The following is a 15907-nucleotide window of genomic DNA, read 5'->3' as shown; positions in this document are numbered from 1 at the left end:
CATAGCGCATGAGTGCTTATCAGCGTGCGTTTATGGTGCCCTTGTGGGGTACCAGGACAATAACAGGTACCCCATAAGGGACATTCGTTGTCCTTACGGGGCACTTGAACTGTACTCCAACAAAACTTTCAAGAAAGAGGTTTTTGGAATTTACTCAAAAAGGAGGAATTTCAAAGGAATATTTACGTCTCGCAAAATGAAGTATTTTACGTTTGGTCGAAATATCAACCCAGGAAAGGTAGTCTGGTTCAGAATAATGGGCGCAATTTGGAAACTGCGCTGGACACGCCACGTTTTCAGTACACAAGAACAAAAGAAATTACCGACAAAAATACAAATGTAAGGGTCCATGAGAAGACGGATAAATGGAGCAAAATGTCCATTTAAATGTCACAACTTGCAATGCGTGAATATATAAACACTAAACAGTAAAGTGTGTTTGAAACCAAACAAAAACACTATTCCATTTTGTATAATTTTCTTCTCCATTTATTCAGTTCATCCATATGTAGACAATGAGTCGTAACTCCAAACTGTTTTTTTAAGAACCTGGGTTTTGACATTCGGAAAATTGTATCCCTACATTGTTTTTAACGGTGATGTTGCATAGGTCACAGTTTCGATATTGGAAAGTTCAAGTAAAATGTCAATGATGGTGCGCAGAAAAAAATACAGTAAATTACTTCCTTTGTAACCTAAATCATGCGGCTACATATTGAAACTATTATAAAATGTTATATCTACAACAGACTTTGCGCGCAGTGGCCATCTCGAGGGGCAATGGTTCTGTTCAGTAGGGGCAGGCATGGGCAGACGATGTGTGCATTAACCAACACTGGATTACACTCCCAGATGGCTGCTGAGCGCAATATCTGCGCATGTATTTTATCCTCTTTACATAATCTACTCGTGTGCATACAACTACCGTACCTGAACTTCTCCCTCCCCCATTCATAACTTTAACAGGAAAGTAAGATTTGTTGGTACATGTAAAATGTATACTAAAATGTTCTGAAACGCATGTACATGTATACCGCCACGTTGGCCAATTATCAAAACGTTCTCTTATTACAGCTCGGTGTTACGTCCTTCATTTGTTAATTTAGAATTCCTGCTTGATTATTTGAATATAAATACAGTATCGTAACATTACTTTGTACAATTTTCTGGAGGGGTAAACCACCGAATAAACAAAATTGTTGAAAGGTGCATGGAGTAGCAGGCTGGTGTGTCTATCCTTAATCATACGCATACATATATTTATTGAGGGCTCTCTTTTGTAACTTGTTATAAAAGACACCTTCGTGATTGGAACTTTACAATAAGAGACCCTGGGACAGATATGAAAAATAAATGAACCATCACAGTCTTCACTGTGTGGTGTGGTGTTAGCATGCATGTTTAAATCGAGAGAATATGATTCGGATGTTGACAGGATTTGCTCCATTCTGTCCAATTTTGTTTATAACGGCCCTGAAAAAAACCACACGTTTACGACAGTGCCTTTTGAAGCTGTCTGTATTCATTGTAAGACAGTTTCAAAATTGCAAATGGCAGGTGTACATATTGAATGGAAACGTGAGAAAGGTCGGGAGAGCACTAGAAAGTCGGGATCACGGGACATCTGACTACAATACATAGTCATGTACCCAGTGCTTTAACACATACATATCCATAAAGACTATGCATTGTGGACTCTATACTGTGACTTCAATGAACTACAGTACAAGGAAACTAAATCCGGAAGTGAAATTTTCCCCTATCTTCATCAAATCGTGATCATGATTAAAAATTGGGTGAAACGGAGGGTAAATATTCAAAAGGAAAATACCTTCGGAAGATGGTGAAGTTCTGCCCCAAATCTCATTTTAAGGTTCACAGAATATGGTGCATGAAATTTGCATCTCTGAAATACATGTAATATGTACTTCCCTAGGATAAAAGAGATGCAAATGGCAACTGTCCTCCAGTGAGCGTAGGTCACCCTAGGAATCTTTATTAAGTGTTTCTCTGTACTGTCCTGGGTCTTTTTCCAGAGCGATCTACACACAGCAAGCCATCTTAAGCCTAGTCAAAGAAAAACAGAAAGAGAAACAAATATTGAAAGCATCTTCCTCACACATCCACCCAAAAACTCTGCGAACAAGCAACAGACTTTAAACATGCTTAGAGTCCAATCTGCATTTGGAGCAGGCCAAAGACGGCATAAGTGTTCACCCCTGGGGTGGATCCACAGGAACATTTGTCAAGGGGATGGGCGGGGGAACAAAGAAGACTGACTTCAGCAGGGGGGGGGGTGTTGGCTTTGGGTAGAGAAGACCCTAAAGCCTTTGGGGTGAGTTGGTTTTGGTTTCAGGTATAGGGGACCCTACTGCCTGGGGGTGGGAGATGTCTTGGGTGTCAGTAGCGGGCATCATATGTCGAATAGCTTGAAACTGATGTCTTTGTGCCGGAAAATCTCAATTTCTTTCCAGATTCTTCTTGGAAGCCAGTACAGGATGGGGGCGATGAGTTCTGTGTTGTCCCATCTGATGTGCTGGAGCTCTTGGTGCAGGTATTCTGGTCACAGATCTCAAAGACTCTGCGGAAAAGGGTGCGGTTGACGGACGACTTGATGGCTGGGTGGTGGAAGGATCTCTAGCGTAGGTATCGATCAGTGTGTGTGAGCTTGTGGTGGACACAGTGGTTGAGGGTACTGTTAGGGTTTCTGGACAGGTGGACATCCAAGAAGGAGAGCTGCCTGTCTTGTTCTTGCTCCATGGTGAACTTAATGGTGGGGTGTTGCTGGTTGATATATCGAGGAGGTGATCTGGACCATGGGTCCACATGACGAATGTGTCGTCAACACAGCACAGCAATAGGATGGGTTTGAGGTCTGCAGTGAGGAGTGATCACGTTTCAAACGTCACCGCAAGCCCACCACTGAGGCCCACACACTCTCCTGAGGGCAGCCAGAGCACCTTGGCCGAAAGGTTGAGTTAGCAATCACTGGTTCTTCTCAGAACCATACGTCTTCTCCAGATAGTTTCCATGGTGTACCCACAAACTTACAGCTCACATACCTTAACCATGCAAAGCTTCAAATCTTATTTAAATGATCTCTGACCTTGAAATAAGCATGCATCTTTAACTCAAAGGTATTATTAATATGCATGTAAGTTTCACACAATTGTGGAAAACAAACTCCTGAAATCATGGCATCCTGCAATATTTTGATCCACAGATTGCCATTTGCACAGTTGCCAACCTCACTTGACCAAAATCCTACGTTTTTACCTTAAAAGTCCTATTTTCCAAAAACAAATCCTACTCTTCACTGTTACGTAATTTGGAGCTTGATTCGTATAGGAATGATCGAGAGAGTGCGATTGCACAGTCTGAGCTCCAGACTGATTTTCCTTATACATCTAAAGTTTACATACGGTGCACAGATGAACTGCACAAATGAAGCAGCAACGGACAATAGAGGGCCTTGTGGATGCACACCACATCATGTGTGTTGTATGGCATTTCTGATGGAAACATCAATTTCAAGCAAAACAATAGGTAAAAATCTAAAATAATTACAAAGCTTTTCTTTTTTTGGTAAATCGTATTTTACTGAGAAAAACTGTAGTGTCGTATTGTCACTGAAAAATCGTACGAAATACGATAAAATCATACTGTTTGGCAGCTCTGCATTTGCCAATAGTGGTTACAAGAATTACATTGACTAAAACTTTTGACATATTTTGCCTGCCAATGATGAACAGGTTTGTTGTGCCTCAGACTAGAATAATTGGCTACATGTCCGGAGCTGTACATAGATGTGACAAAAATCGTTTATTATGCGTCAATGATTCATTTATTAAATTAATTTAATTTTATGTTTTAAAAGTAATTTTCTGACTTTTTATGTAAACTGAAGAGTATACGTCCTTGGACTTCTTCTTTGGTGGTGTTTTATGATAAACCGAATTTGAATTTGAATTGAAGAATCCATAAGGGCTAGAAGCAGCTGGATAATGTGGATTCAAACCATCAGCCGCATGAGTACGTGCACTTGTAGTTAGCACATCTGCACTAAAAAGCACTACGTCGAGGGGTTCAAATCCCATCTGGGTAGCAATGAAACACTCTTTCATTCACTGGAAAGAAACACTCTGTAAAAGCAGAGCATGTCCTGATAATGAAAATACACGGGAAAACTTTGAATGGAATTTATAGCAAATGGGAAAAATGTTTGCAAATTGAGTCAGTTCAGTATTCCAACAGCGCATGCTCAGTACGAGGCAAATTCGGGAACAGCTACATGTGCGGGTGACATGCAACAGTCTGTCCTGTCTGTGCAGCCATACGCTGACCCGCACGCATGCTTTGTTCCCGAGAGACCCTGGCTTTTTGAAATACCGCACTGGCTTATTTTAGCGTATCTCTGTTCTTAATGTGAGGGATATCTACCATTTACATTAAGAGTCATGAAGTAGTCACCTATTTACAACTATGCTCCTTATTTGTCCCCTTGTTTACTGTCCTGTGGTTCATCCACCCCGGCCTGCATCATGAGTTCAGCAATGTTCTTTTCAAGGTCATCAATCCGTGTACCCATCTCATCTAGTGAAAATGTGGTCAAGGAAGAATGTCATCTAAATGACCAAGTTACGTAAAATTTGAAAATACCAAGCACAAGGCATTTTAAATCCAGCATGGTGTTATGACAGCATAAAGGTACTTGCACTTGACCATATACAGTATTAGGGAAAGTGGCAAATATGATTTCAGTCACATTAAAAAAAAAGGATATTTCTTCCGATGATTCTGTCGGACATGTTCTGAAAGTTGTCTTGCATCTGCTGCAGCAACTGCTGTACCTTTGGGGAGAAAATAAGAGTGATCAATGTAAGTAACTCTTCCTCACACTGACTGACACTTTGCCCATGAACATATTTTCAAGACATTAAGGCCTATTGTTCATAATTTTCATATGTTTTCGGCAATGCAAATCCCATGCCCATGGTTAGCACTTAAATATTACAGGCCCTGTTTTTAAGGTGCCATACATCAAAAAATATATGGTTTGGGAAGCTTTAGGGTGCTCATATGAAGTCCAACTTCTGAGGAATATGCTGGTTTAAGTAAAATTGTCAAGTGATTCTCATTTCGAGAGATATTATTTGGCATGTTTGGACTCAAAGTTTGTGACAATCCTGCAGTTTGGATTTCAGGCATTTAAGACATGCTGTGGTGGTGGGCAACAGATACGAGACAACCTGTAATTAAAAGAGAGCTACCACAACCCTTCGTGTGGGTACATGTGGGTCAGCCCGGCACATCTAATCAGCCAATCACGAAACTGATGCAGTATGATGCCAACGTAGGAAGTCTGGAAATGAACTCGCTGAAAAAAAATTTATCAGCCATTAGTAATTACTTACAAACTGTGTCAGGTCCTGGACATTTTTTGGGTCTGCCTGTCCGGTGCCTACTTCTGTTTTCATGTCTGTCATCATTCAATGATTTTAATAGCCCTAACGATCCCTTGCAATGTTAACGGCCAATCCCAACGCGATGCTAAATTAACCACATAACACACGTATAAAGCAAATAGTGTGCATGTAACTGCGCAAGCGCAATTCGTGAATCAACAAATAAAACGCACGGTGGCCCATGTATACCACTGACGAACGTTCCCACAAATTTCAGTTGGCGAAAAGAGGCTTTTCCGAAAAACAGCAACAGACCAAGACACAAGATAACCTGCATGCCAGAACGCAGGGTTAGGATAATTTCCGCCAGCAGTGTCAGATCCCAAGTTACTTGTGAAGTGATTAGAATCAAGAAATGAAAGTGTGCCGAATAACGTGTCCATCAACCGTGCACTATTATGGCGAGTTACGGTGGTCGGGAGCCAACGTTGATCGTGTCCAAAAAGTTCCATACTGCAGGGTTTGAGGAACACCTGCCCAAGTCCTTGGTAAATATAGAGCGCCGGTTTTCGGCTGCAAACGCCTCTATAGTTCAAGCTTAAAAAAAGAACCTATCAGAAAGGCTTCTAAGCCAATTTTAAACACAACACAGGAACCTGGCGTGCCTAAAACAAAACAATTGTGTTATCAACAACGAGGAGATACTTTTCAAAAATTAAAGCCTTTAATGTGCTTGATATTTCTTTATTTCCATTAATCTCAATAAAGGTGTATAATTTATATAAAGTAAAGAGAGATTTTTATACAATACAAGTGATGAATGGTGACGTCTGACAGAAAACAGTTGGGATTACTTGGCCAGGCCGGGCCCCCATTTTCAATGGAAAAGAACAAAGCAAATGTAGGCTAAACAAGGAAAGTAGAACATAAGGAAAATAACTGATTTACAAGTATAAACAGAAACAGTTGTAAGTTTAAATACATGTAAACAATAACAAAACAGCGAATACAATTTATCATTCAGTTGATCAATTTGCGAAGCATTTTGAGTTGTATGTTTAAACATGAGGTTGTACTGCTTTGTTTCTAATCTAAATCGCAGTAATTATCACGACCACGAGTCTAAAGGATTTCTAAACAGACACGATTAAACAGACACGTTTATTGACGATTTCAACCCTGTAAGATAATACTTTGTCAAATCACAAGTTTTCATTTGTATTTTATCACTCAAGATTATCTGAAAACAATCCGATTATACGAAAAAAAATCAACTTAATTTTTTTTACATGAAACGGTTTCTTACATGCTCTTATTCATGTATGAATCAGATTTCTATTTGATCATGTTCCACCATCTCAAGGGCACAGAGACGATCCGAAATTCTTATTCGAACTTTCACCGATTAAGCCACACGAAGAGTTACTGTGCATTATAAATGATCTACTATAGTGCGTGCTTCATTATGTTATCCAAAACATTTGAACGAGTATGATGATCTGTCAGACTGATAAGAAAGAATTGGTCAAAGGTAACAACGAAAAATTTAATCCCACGGCGTAGAGAATAAATAGATGATTTTAGAGATATTCAGGAATATAAAGATCCCCCTGAATATGTTAGTCTTTCGATTACTACAGAGAAATACTACCAAACTGTAATACTTAAAGTAGTACTTTGAATAAAAATATAGTAACTTTGAATATAAAATGTAGATTTATAGAAGTCTCTTCACACCTTAGTTTTGAACATCCCCGTTTTCACACACATAACACCATGGAAATAATGTAGAGAAGCTGGTAAAGCCCCCAGACTTGTTCTTTAATTAAACACACGATTAAATTCATGTGACTCAATTTTAAAAGACATATAAAAACAAAAACTGTCATTGGCCATATTACAGGTGTTTCCAGCCAATTTCAGAAAATGTGTAAATGAATTAGTAATACCAGCATTTGTTTTCGAGCGAAATAGAACGAACATTCAAATCCCTGTTTCTATTTAACATATAAAAATTCTATTTTAAGGAGGATGCATTCAGTCGTCTAGAGTCAGTGTTCAATTTCCTGATATTGATATATTACTGGTTTTGTATATTGACATTTATTTTTGCGCGAAATTGAATGCACCTCTGCAATCCTGCATTCATCATAATTTGAACTGAAGCCATTTCGCAAAAATATATGCAAGCGATTTCGCCTGTGTGTTATTTAAGGTATGCCTGGTCTAGTACTAGAATTCGTTTGTGTACTAATAGAAGTTACATTCTTAGAAGTGTTTAGCTGATTGGCTAAATGTTTGATTATTCATGATTGAAATAAACCGTTCATGTTGTCATTGGAAACGACTGATTATTGCAGGAAACCTATGAACACCGGGGCTGTGCTGCGTTTGAATCATAGAAACCTTAATTTCTTTTACAGTTTGATAACAAAAATACTATAAATGAGTAACATGACATTTATTATCAAAAGGGTATCAGGATTTTTGTAACCGTGTATATATATTCTAATCAAATTGAACGTATATTTTGAGATTTTAAATTACAGCAAATGAAAATGAATGCTCACTTCCAAAGGGTTACTGTAAAAGACAGATTTTCAGTGAATAAGAATGCACATTTATCGTCATTGGCAAGGAATACGTCAATCCGAAATCCCAGTCAGGTATTTTAATGAAACACGGGCCTAATGCACATTCATTTATTTGAGGATGCAAACACGAAGTCGAATGCTTTTTATTGCAAAAATGAGACCAGGTTTTAAGTCATTTTCAAAATATACGCTAAATTGAAATTTAATTTTACAAATTAGATCGCACATTTTCCGAAATTGGCCGTAAAAACCTGCACTGCGTCTTTCGGCAGTACCTGGCAAGATACGGATCTTTGGATCAATTTAATATTAACGACAATGACGACAATGACAAAAACAACAACCCGACATAAAAACATCCAGTTTAGTCTGGTTTGAGGGATTGTGGAGGATCAGACTTGGAGCCCAATCATTTCCAGAAGTAAAACTAGTTCTGGGAATCACCGAGGAGAGTGGCGTCTGGATGTTTCGGGAATCAAACTATTCCAAGGGCGGATTCATAGCCCAATTTTCGAGTGTAGGGGGCCTAAAATTTCGAAAATTTCTTTGTGTAACCTTTCATAGTTTTGTTTGAAAGGTGAGGCTAAAATGGGGCCTTGTAAATTTGTATACGCTTTTCAGAGGAGGGGAACTGAAACACCCATTGGTCCATGGATTCGCCACAAACGAGCCAGTTCGGTATTTCAAAAAGGCACGGTCTTTCAGGAACAAATTACGCCCGTGAGTCGAGTTTGGTTGCGCTATTAATGACCTCGGACGCGCTTCAGTTCGGGCATGCGCTGTTGGAATTCTGAACTAGCTCACTCGTAATGAATAATATACAGTATTTCCATCCTTGATTCACACCGCCGTGCCTTTTCAGAAGTGGTTTCCTATGAGTGTCATCAGCCAGTATGGAAGCTTAATGAATGAGGGTGTCAAGGCTTCCAGCCATGGGTGGCCAATCCAGTGGAACAGCGTCTTGACTTGCCGTATACTTTCCGGAGTTTTACCGTCAATGTCCCGGAACCCATACTCACACCCTAGCTCTGCCGTGATGAAAATACGACCGGTTTTATTCATGATTTGGGGATCTAGAAAATAAAGACACGCGAGAAAATGTTGTTAGTTGTTGTGCACGAACCTCTTGCCAAAAGCAACAATGGTAAGTATTGACGCAATCTCCCTCTTATGTGCAAAACTCCCCTTCCCGTTGTCTCTTTGCATCTGTTAAAAAATCAACATCTCACGAGTTTTTCCGTGTGTTCATGTGAAACCCTGACGAGGAGGCGGTATGTGATCCCGCAAGTTACGAGAACAGTGTTCTTGAGTCGTGCTCCCGCCGTTTGAGCGCGAGAACAAAAAACCTGTGTCAATAACAGGCGGCGAAATCGACCAATGCGTTAATACGGGCGATTTACAATAGTGCACCTCCAAGAGTTTACAAAAATTTTTGGCCAATCACAAAACGCCAAACGTGCATCGGGCCGATTGATTTCACGCATCGTGATTGGCCACGCGTTGCAAACTCTTGGAGGCTCACTATTGTCAATCGCCCATATTCATGCGTTTCACATTCATAAACATCAAAATCGATGTCATTAACGTAACACATGTGTGTGTATTGCGTTTGGCCGTCAACCCCCCCCCCCGGATAAAGGAAATGCAACTAAAGTCGAATTAATAAACTGGATCGGTGTCTATTGCTCAGATTTTAGAAGTCTTCATTCATGTTGATTAAAGTGTATGCAAAAACTTCACATGTTTGACGTCCACATAAATGATGTTGACATTCTATAAATCCATATTTGAACATGCAAATTACCATTTTTTCAATTATTTAGCATACAGTGACTCAAAATATTGGTTCTCTTCATTTTAGTAGCCCGTACCGTACTCAATCGCAACTAAAGGGCAGAGTATGACATCTGTTTGCGTTTTACATTTTGTGATCTCTTAATTCGGAATTTCGAAAGATTTCGACATTTTAATTGCATCATGGGATTTCATGACAAATAATGCATGCATTTTATGCACGGACCAATTACGAGACTGATTTAGTCAATCATCAACTGATATATTTCTTCATTTTAGTACCCGCGAATGAAGTCACAAACTGATCCATATAGCCTACAGTTCAAAAATTTAGAAATATAAGCTAAATGTTTGAGAGTACATCAGAATCTGAATCTCGATATCGTACTTCTGGTTGGCCAATTCCAGCGCATTGACATTCATGATCATAGTTCAAGACAGAAACTTAAACACATGGAAGGGGTTCTATTAACTTTCTTTCCTTTTTTCGGGTAAACTTTACAACTTGATCTAAGCTAATATAATTGACTATGTGAAAAAGAAATCGAGCCAGCCAGCGCTTTTAATACATGTAGATTACTTTCTGATCGCAAAATATGAAGATTTTTGCCTTAGTTCGTAGCATTACCTTTTGCAAGGTGGACAATCGCTTTGCCCGAATACTCGATTGACTCGCCATACTTCATGAAGTATTCCTATAAAATGATCAAAAATCAATTTCTGATTATAGCACGAGGTCGCTTAAATGTCTCCGGGAAGTCCACCAGAAACATCTTATAACTTCTGAAAACAGCTTTATGGAAGTAAATAATAATAAACATTGGAATGGATGTTTCTTCTTTGCCCTTACGAGGTTCACTGTCTGTCTTGGGACTTGTGCACGGGTTGTGCAGGTAATGCTGCCTATATTTAATCCCACTCACACCCGTCTCCTTCCTTGGGCCTGTAGCTTATGCTGTTTGCATCTGTCTGTTTGTCCGTCGTGTCAACCATGCACTTGTCAGGTGTATTTTTTCACTCACGTAATTCTTCTTATCGAGGTCTGTCCTGTCCTGTGCAGTCCACTTTTCTAGTACCATCTCCGTCGTCACTTGTCCTGGCCACAATGACAACATCGCAACGTTGTGTTTCTCCAACTCCAGGCCACAGTCCACCGCCATGCGATCACACTACACAGCATCACATCCAAAATGATTCATGATTTCTTCTAAAGACATTTATGTCAATGGCATGCACAATCTCGTCTTGGAAGACACACCTATTGTCCCATAACACATTTCCCTCTCAAGTTAACACACTATAAGACAATATGAAGCGATAGGTTGAATACACCAAACCTTATTCCTTATGACACGGTTCCAAAATTAACCGAAAGGAAAGTACCAGTCCCCTCTAATTAAAAACCTTGGCGATTAAACAGAACTGGAACACGTTGCTATGTTTAAATACGCTTATACATTTGTGTAATTACCAATCTTGACAATTTTCAGAGATTTTGTCCTTTATCCTTAGAATAGTAAGCTAATATTTGCTGTATCTATCCACTTCAATCACAAGACCCGAGAAAAGATATTAGAAAAGAAAGAAACCAAAGAATTAAAAGATGCGCCTACAAATACAACAAAGACTAAGAGAAACGACCTTTTATCCCCTTTCAGCGACAAACGATAATTTTGCCACTTACAGAAGTTTTCCCCACGCAATACAGAGCGCTGAAGAAACGGATGAGGCCTGCAGACGATGAGATATTGACGATGAGACCCTGTTTCGCAGGTACCATCATCTGAGCAGCGTGCCACGTGGCCACGTAATGGCCCCTATCGGAGAAACAGGATTGAATTCATACTAATCTCTACGTCGTCTCTGAAGTCTTGTAAGATAGAAGAACTTATCATCGCTCTTAGTGTGTACAACATCCTAGTAGTGGGAATACTTTATCAAGTAGGTATCAACATCGTGGAATAAAGGAAAGGGGACACACGTTGCTAGTCTGGATGCCAGGTGTGTCTTGATTACTTGGCTACGTCTTGCATTAACAATCATGCTATTACTGCTAGCTAGCGGCTTTGTGCATTTGTGCGCAGAATCTTAAGACGTACCCCTTGCCTGGAAGAGGCCACTTCTTTAAATAATACTCGGTGTTTAGCAATCATTATCCACCATTGGTGGTCTCTAGGTGGGTTAGATTTATATAGTAACTTACTTGTCCCCGGCCTAGGCTGGCCTGGTACATTGAGGCATGGATGTCAGATTAAAAAGTCTGGACTCGCGATGCTCTTGTACCAACTGAAGCCACCGGCGGCCGTCTTATCGAGCCAAATACAAAGGTAATCGTTGGCTTTCGTGTCATTTTAATTAGTGTTATGTTCCCACAAACGATTTGGTTAATAATGGCGAGCGAGCCTTCGGCACGTTAAGCTGGCCGTCAGCGGCTTCAGTGGTCCCTGGGCTGAATAAGGGCACTGCAAGTCCAGATTTTTGCATTACGTGCATTAGGGTGTTGATATTTTGCTGATCGTGCGATTGAAACCATTAGAACGCAGCATACGTCAAAGACAATACCAAGGTTATTCAGGCAACAATAGGAAGTGCATGCATTCTTCAGTTTAGTTAAAATCTTTGCCCTCTTTGCGTGAGAACAATTTATATAGAGATATACATGTATCTCCTGATTTCGACAGTTCAAAACCAGCAGATTTACGAAACGGAACAAAACATTCACTTTTCTACCTCAAACCAACCCTGTTGATCGTGTCCCACATGGATACAGGCATCTCCCAAAACGTCTTTCCAGTCGTTGTTAGCAACGCCTATTCCAGTTCCAATAGAAGAAACAAGTTCTTGTTTTTAGAAATGTCATTTTGACATTTCAAAAGCATCCCTAAGAGTATTTTAGTGGAAGATAATGGGAAAATTACAAAGTAAAAAACAAATTGGAAAGAAAATAGGTGGAAAGAAGAAAAAAGAAGGAGAGGGGAGAAAGTTACCAATGTAAAAATACTTTGGGACAGACTCCCATTCTTACAACATTGATGGTTGGAATTAATGTTTGCTTCTTTTGAGTACTTTGCCCCCGCAAAGAGCCTTCCGCTTTCCTAGAGACGCCCATAATCAATTATTATCCAATAAATCAAATGCCAATTTCATCGTCAAGAGGGACCGCTTTGTTTCAGTTAATTAACCGAGGCACACATTTCCAAACGGCCATGGTACTAGATTAAGTTGTGTTGCCCTGGAACCGGGAGGGTCTTAGAATGAAACCTCACCGATGTTGCTGAGAACGCGTTGTTCACCAAGATATCGAGTCGTCCATTCTGCTCCTTGGAGATCCTCTCAAACAGCAACTTGACTTGCTCATCATCCCCATGATCACATTGCACAGGGATACACTTGCTTCCTCGTCCCTCGATCTGAAAGGGGGAAAAACACTTTCCTTTTCGGTTTGATTCTCTCTTTGTTTGGGTGTCTTTTAAAACAAGAAGTTCCATAGGTATCGCCAGGGACGCCAGGGAGTGCTTTCCTCCGGGAAAAAAATGACAAAAAAGGACAGAAAAGATAATGAGTTGAAAATCACTGTTCTTGAAATTACCTTATCGAAAAGACCTGCTTTCACCGTTCGCTAACCAGCTTGCCGCTGATGAGTATTTTGCCCCTGGAAAAAATCCTGGTGACTGCCAAGGCAGTTGCCACTGTACCAAATTATCTTCTCTTCATTAAATTTTCTTCAGACTCCTGAATAATTATCTTCTCGACAGAGGTAACAATCTTTAATCTCAGAAATCTCTATTTTGTTATTTCGCTTTTCTTGAAAATAAACAATTATTTCATAAAGACACAACAGCAGTTTTCAACAGGAATTTTTGAAAAAATTAAAGAAACCGGATCCTTGACCTAAAAGCTTAAATTTCATTTTGCTTTTAGGGCACGTGGACGATTTTTTCTTTGAAATTTAGTTATAAAAGTACTGCAAATGGGAGGAGGATACAAACTCCCTTTGCCCGCTCCAATGTCTCCCCGAAGCTTGTGGCATCACGGGCGGATGCATAGAGTACATTGTTATTTATAACTTTTAACACTTCTGGGAGATCAATCATAGCACACAGTTTTACTTCACATACTTTATTTACGTGGGAATATAGATACAGTCCATCTACATGAATCATCAGCTACTTGAAAAGAATGGTAACAAGGAACGGGAATGTCACTCTGGGTACGTGTGAACTTGGGAGCAGAAGCGTGTAATTATGTGTGGTACATTTACATTTCGTAAGACTGGCATACTGCACTCACCAGATTTACAAAGAGTACCCTATTTTGACGTTGTACGTTGAAAGCAAGAAATAAACATTGATGTAAACTCTTCAATTTTTTTTACCTCATCCGCTGTGTCCCTCAGAGAGCCAGGTTTTCCTTTGCCTTTTGGGTCCAGCGACCGACCTATGCAAATTCAAAGGCAAATACGAGTTTATAATATTCGGTCATGGCATAGCATTCTTTGCGTGGTAGCTATCTTCAATCGCTATTATTTGAATATAATCCAATATCTACCTATCAGCATTCATTAGCCTGAATTACTGAAAAGCATTGCATCCAAGGTATCTGCTGTCTAGTGAATATAAGCTAACAATTAATGGTAACAAATGGGTATCAGTTTAACACAAAACAATGCAGTGCAGAACAACATAAAAGAACCATCTCTCAAATGTCAGCTTATGTCTTCTGCGAAAGACAGGCTGTGCAGGAAGCACGTTGACTTTACGGCTCCATAACGTTGGAGAAGGTGTTTAGATATCACTTTTGAAGCATCAGAATAGGAATAACACAGAGGAAAAACAACAAACAACAACAAAAGACCATTCAATCCCATCTCGACAGTGGAACGACCAGGACCCACTGGCAACCCAGATTTACTGCCCAAATTCGTAGCCTTGGAACCTTATTCAACGGGAATAAACGCACATTATAACAAGTTGTCGACTTTGAAGCCTCACTTATCAACATGACACCCATACCGCATTATACGACAACGCATATTAGGCCTACTTCCCCTTTCCAAGTAATGGCATTTCGCTGTAAAGCCCCCTTTATTAATAGCGGCTTGTAGTCGGATCGGATAATGAAAGCATAGTGTTGAAAAGTGGAAATGCCAGTGCTATACACACTGGCACCAGCCTCTCCGAGCTGAAGAGCAATGCCTTTGCCGATCCCACGACTAGCCTGTCACCAGACAAACCTTCCCGGCAATATGCCGACCCTCCATATCCAGTGACCCAATCGAGTGAAATGTTAACCACCTAATATTTATACGTGAGTAGCGTGGAAACACACCAAAAGTGCAGGGTAAGGCAAATAAAGCGTGGAAACACACCAGAAGTGCAGGGTAAGGCAAATAAAGTAAATAAATGATATAAATTTATTTTATCTTTGTGACAAGAGGACAATGCGTTTTTATATGGGATAGGCGAATATTGCTTTATAAAATCCACGGAAGAGCCAATTTAACGGTTAAAGCTGCAAAGTGCGCGACTTCATAATTTATAACGTTCAAAAGTATGATTATAACTCAATTTTTGCCTTCAAAAAGGCCAATTTTTAAAGAAAAATATTTTTTAAAAACCCGCTATCACATTGAATACTTCAAACTCCACGGTTGAATAGTCAGTTTACAATGTGACAGGAGCATAACAGCGTGCATTTAGGCTGCATCCTAAATGTGCAAAACACTAACATGATAATTAATTACGGAAAAAAGCACAGGCGGGCATCAGGCGGGTCTTAAGCACATGGTTCTCACCAGCAGAGTGTAAATGAAAACCATGCATGAAAATGCCCTGATCTCGAGCTGCTGAACAAAATTCCACTGATCTTAATAATTGAAAAGAACTTCATTGATGAAGTGAGATATTTTACCATTATGAATATGTGTTTGACGTTAAAACGGGTCTTGAGAGCAGTGAAAATTAACCAAACCTTTGATGTTTACGTCTCCCAATTTTTAAAATCTTGAATAAAAACAAAGCAGTAAATATGTCAAACGTCCCTAAACAAGACAAACGATTGTCATAATTTATAGACAACAACAGATCCTTTCAGAAATTCAAGCCTATAACGTAT

The 15907-nt window shown here is 39.7% G+C and overlaps 1 protein-coding gene and 1 pseudogene across 3 annotated transcripts; both read right to left on the bottom strand.

The window, feature by feature from the left end:
- Window positions 1-461: 461 nt before the first annotated feature.
- On the bottom strand, window positions 462-5585 carry LOC147798734 (uncharacterized). Of its 2 annotated transcripts, none has more exons than XM_087138375.1 (4): window positions 5415-5585; window positions 4784-4850; window positions 4441-4596; window positions 462-2067 (listed from the first exon to the last, which is right to left on the bottom strand). In XM_087138375.1, the coding sequence occupies exons 1-3, from the start codon at window positions 5487-5489 to the stop codon at window positions 4490-4492; spliced, it is 249 nt and encodes an 82-aa protein (XP_086994501.1). In that variant the 5' UTR covers window positions 5490-5585; the 3' UTR covers window positions 462-2067; window positions 4441-4489. The 2 variants fall into 2 exon arrangements, with proteins under 2 accessions (XP_086994501.1, XP_086994500.1); XM_087138374.1 differs by having other exon boundaries at window positions 4471-4596; window positions 5415-5582.
- A 546-nt stretch (window positions 5586-6131) lies between these two features.
- On the bottom strand, window positions 6132-15830 carry LOC110984779 (dehydrogenase/reductase SDR family member 1-like; annotated as a pseudogene). The gene is made up of 8 exons (XR_015425587.1): window positions 14941-15830; window positions 14169-14230; window positions 13060-13203; window positions 12524-12603; window positions 11478-11610; window positions 10816-10962; window positions 10422-10488; window positions 6132-9072 (listed from the first exon to the last, which is right to left on the bottom strand). The product of XR_015425587.1 is annotated as a dehydrogenase/reductase SDR family member 1-like (transcript).
- Window positions 15831-15907: the final 77 nt, after the last annotated feature.

This window comes from Acanthaster planci, linkage group LG06, assembly GCF_054643075.1.
Source record: "Acanthaster planci isolate LZ-2023a linkage group LG06, COTS_SCS, whole genome shotgun sequence".
Lineage (NCBI taxonomy): Eukaryota > Metazoa > Echinodermata > Asteroidea > Valvatida > Acanthasteridae > Acanthaster > Acanthaster planci.
Note: the sequence above shows the minus strand (reverse complement) of the source record. Positions and strands in the feature narration are given on the sequence as shown.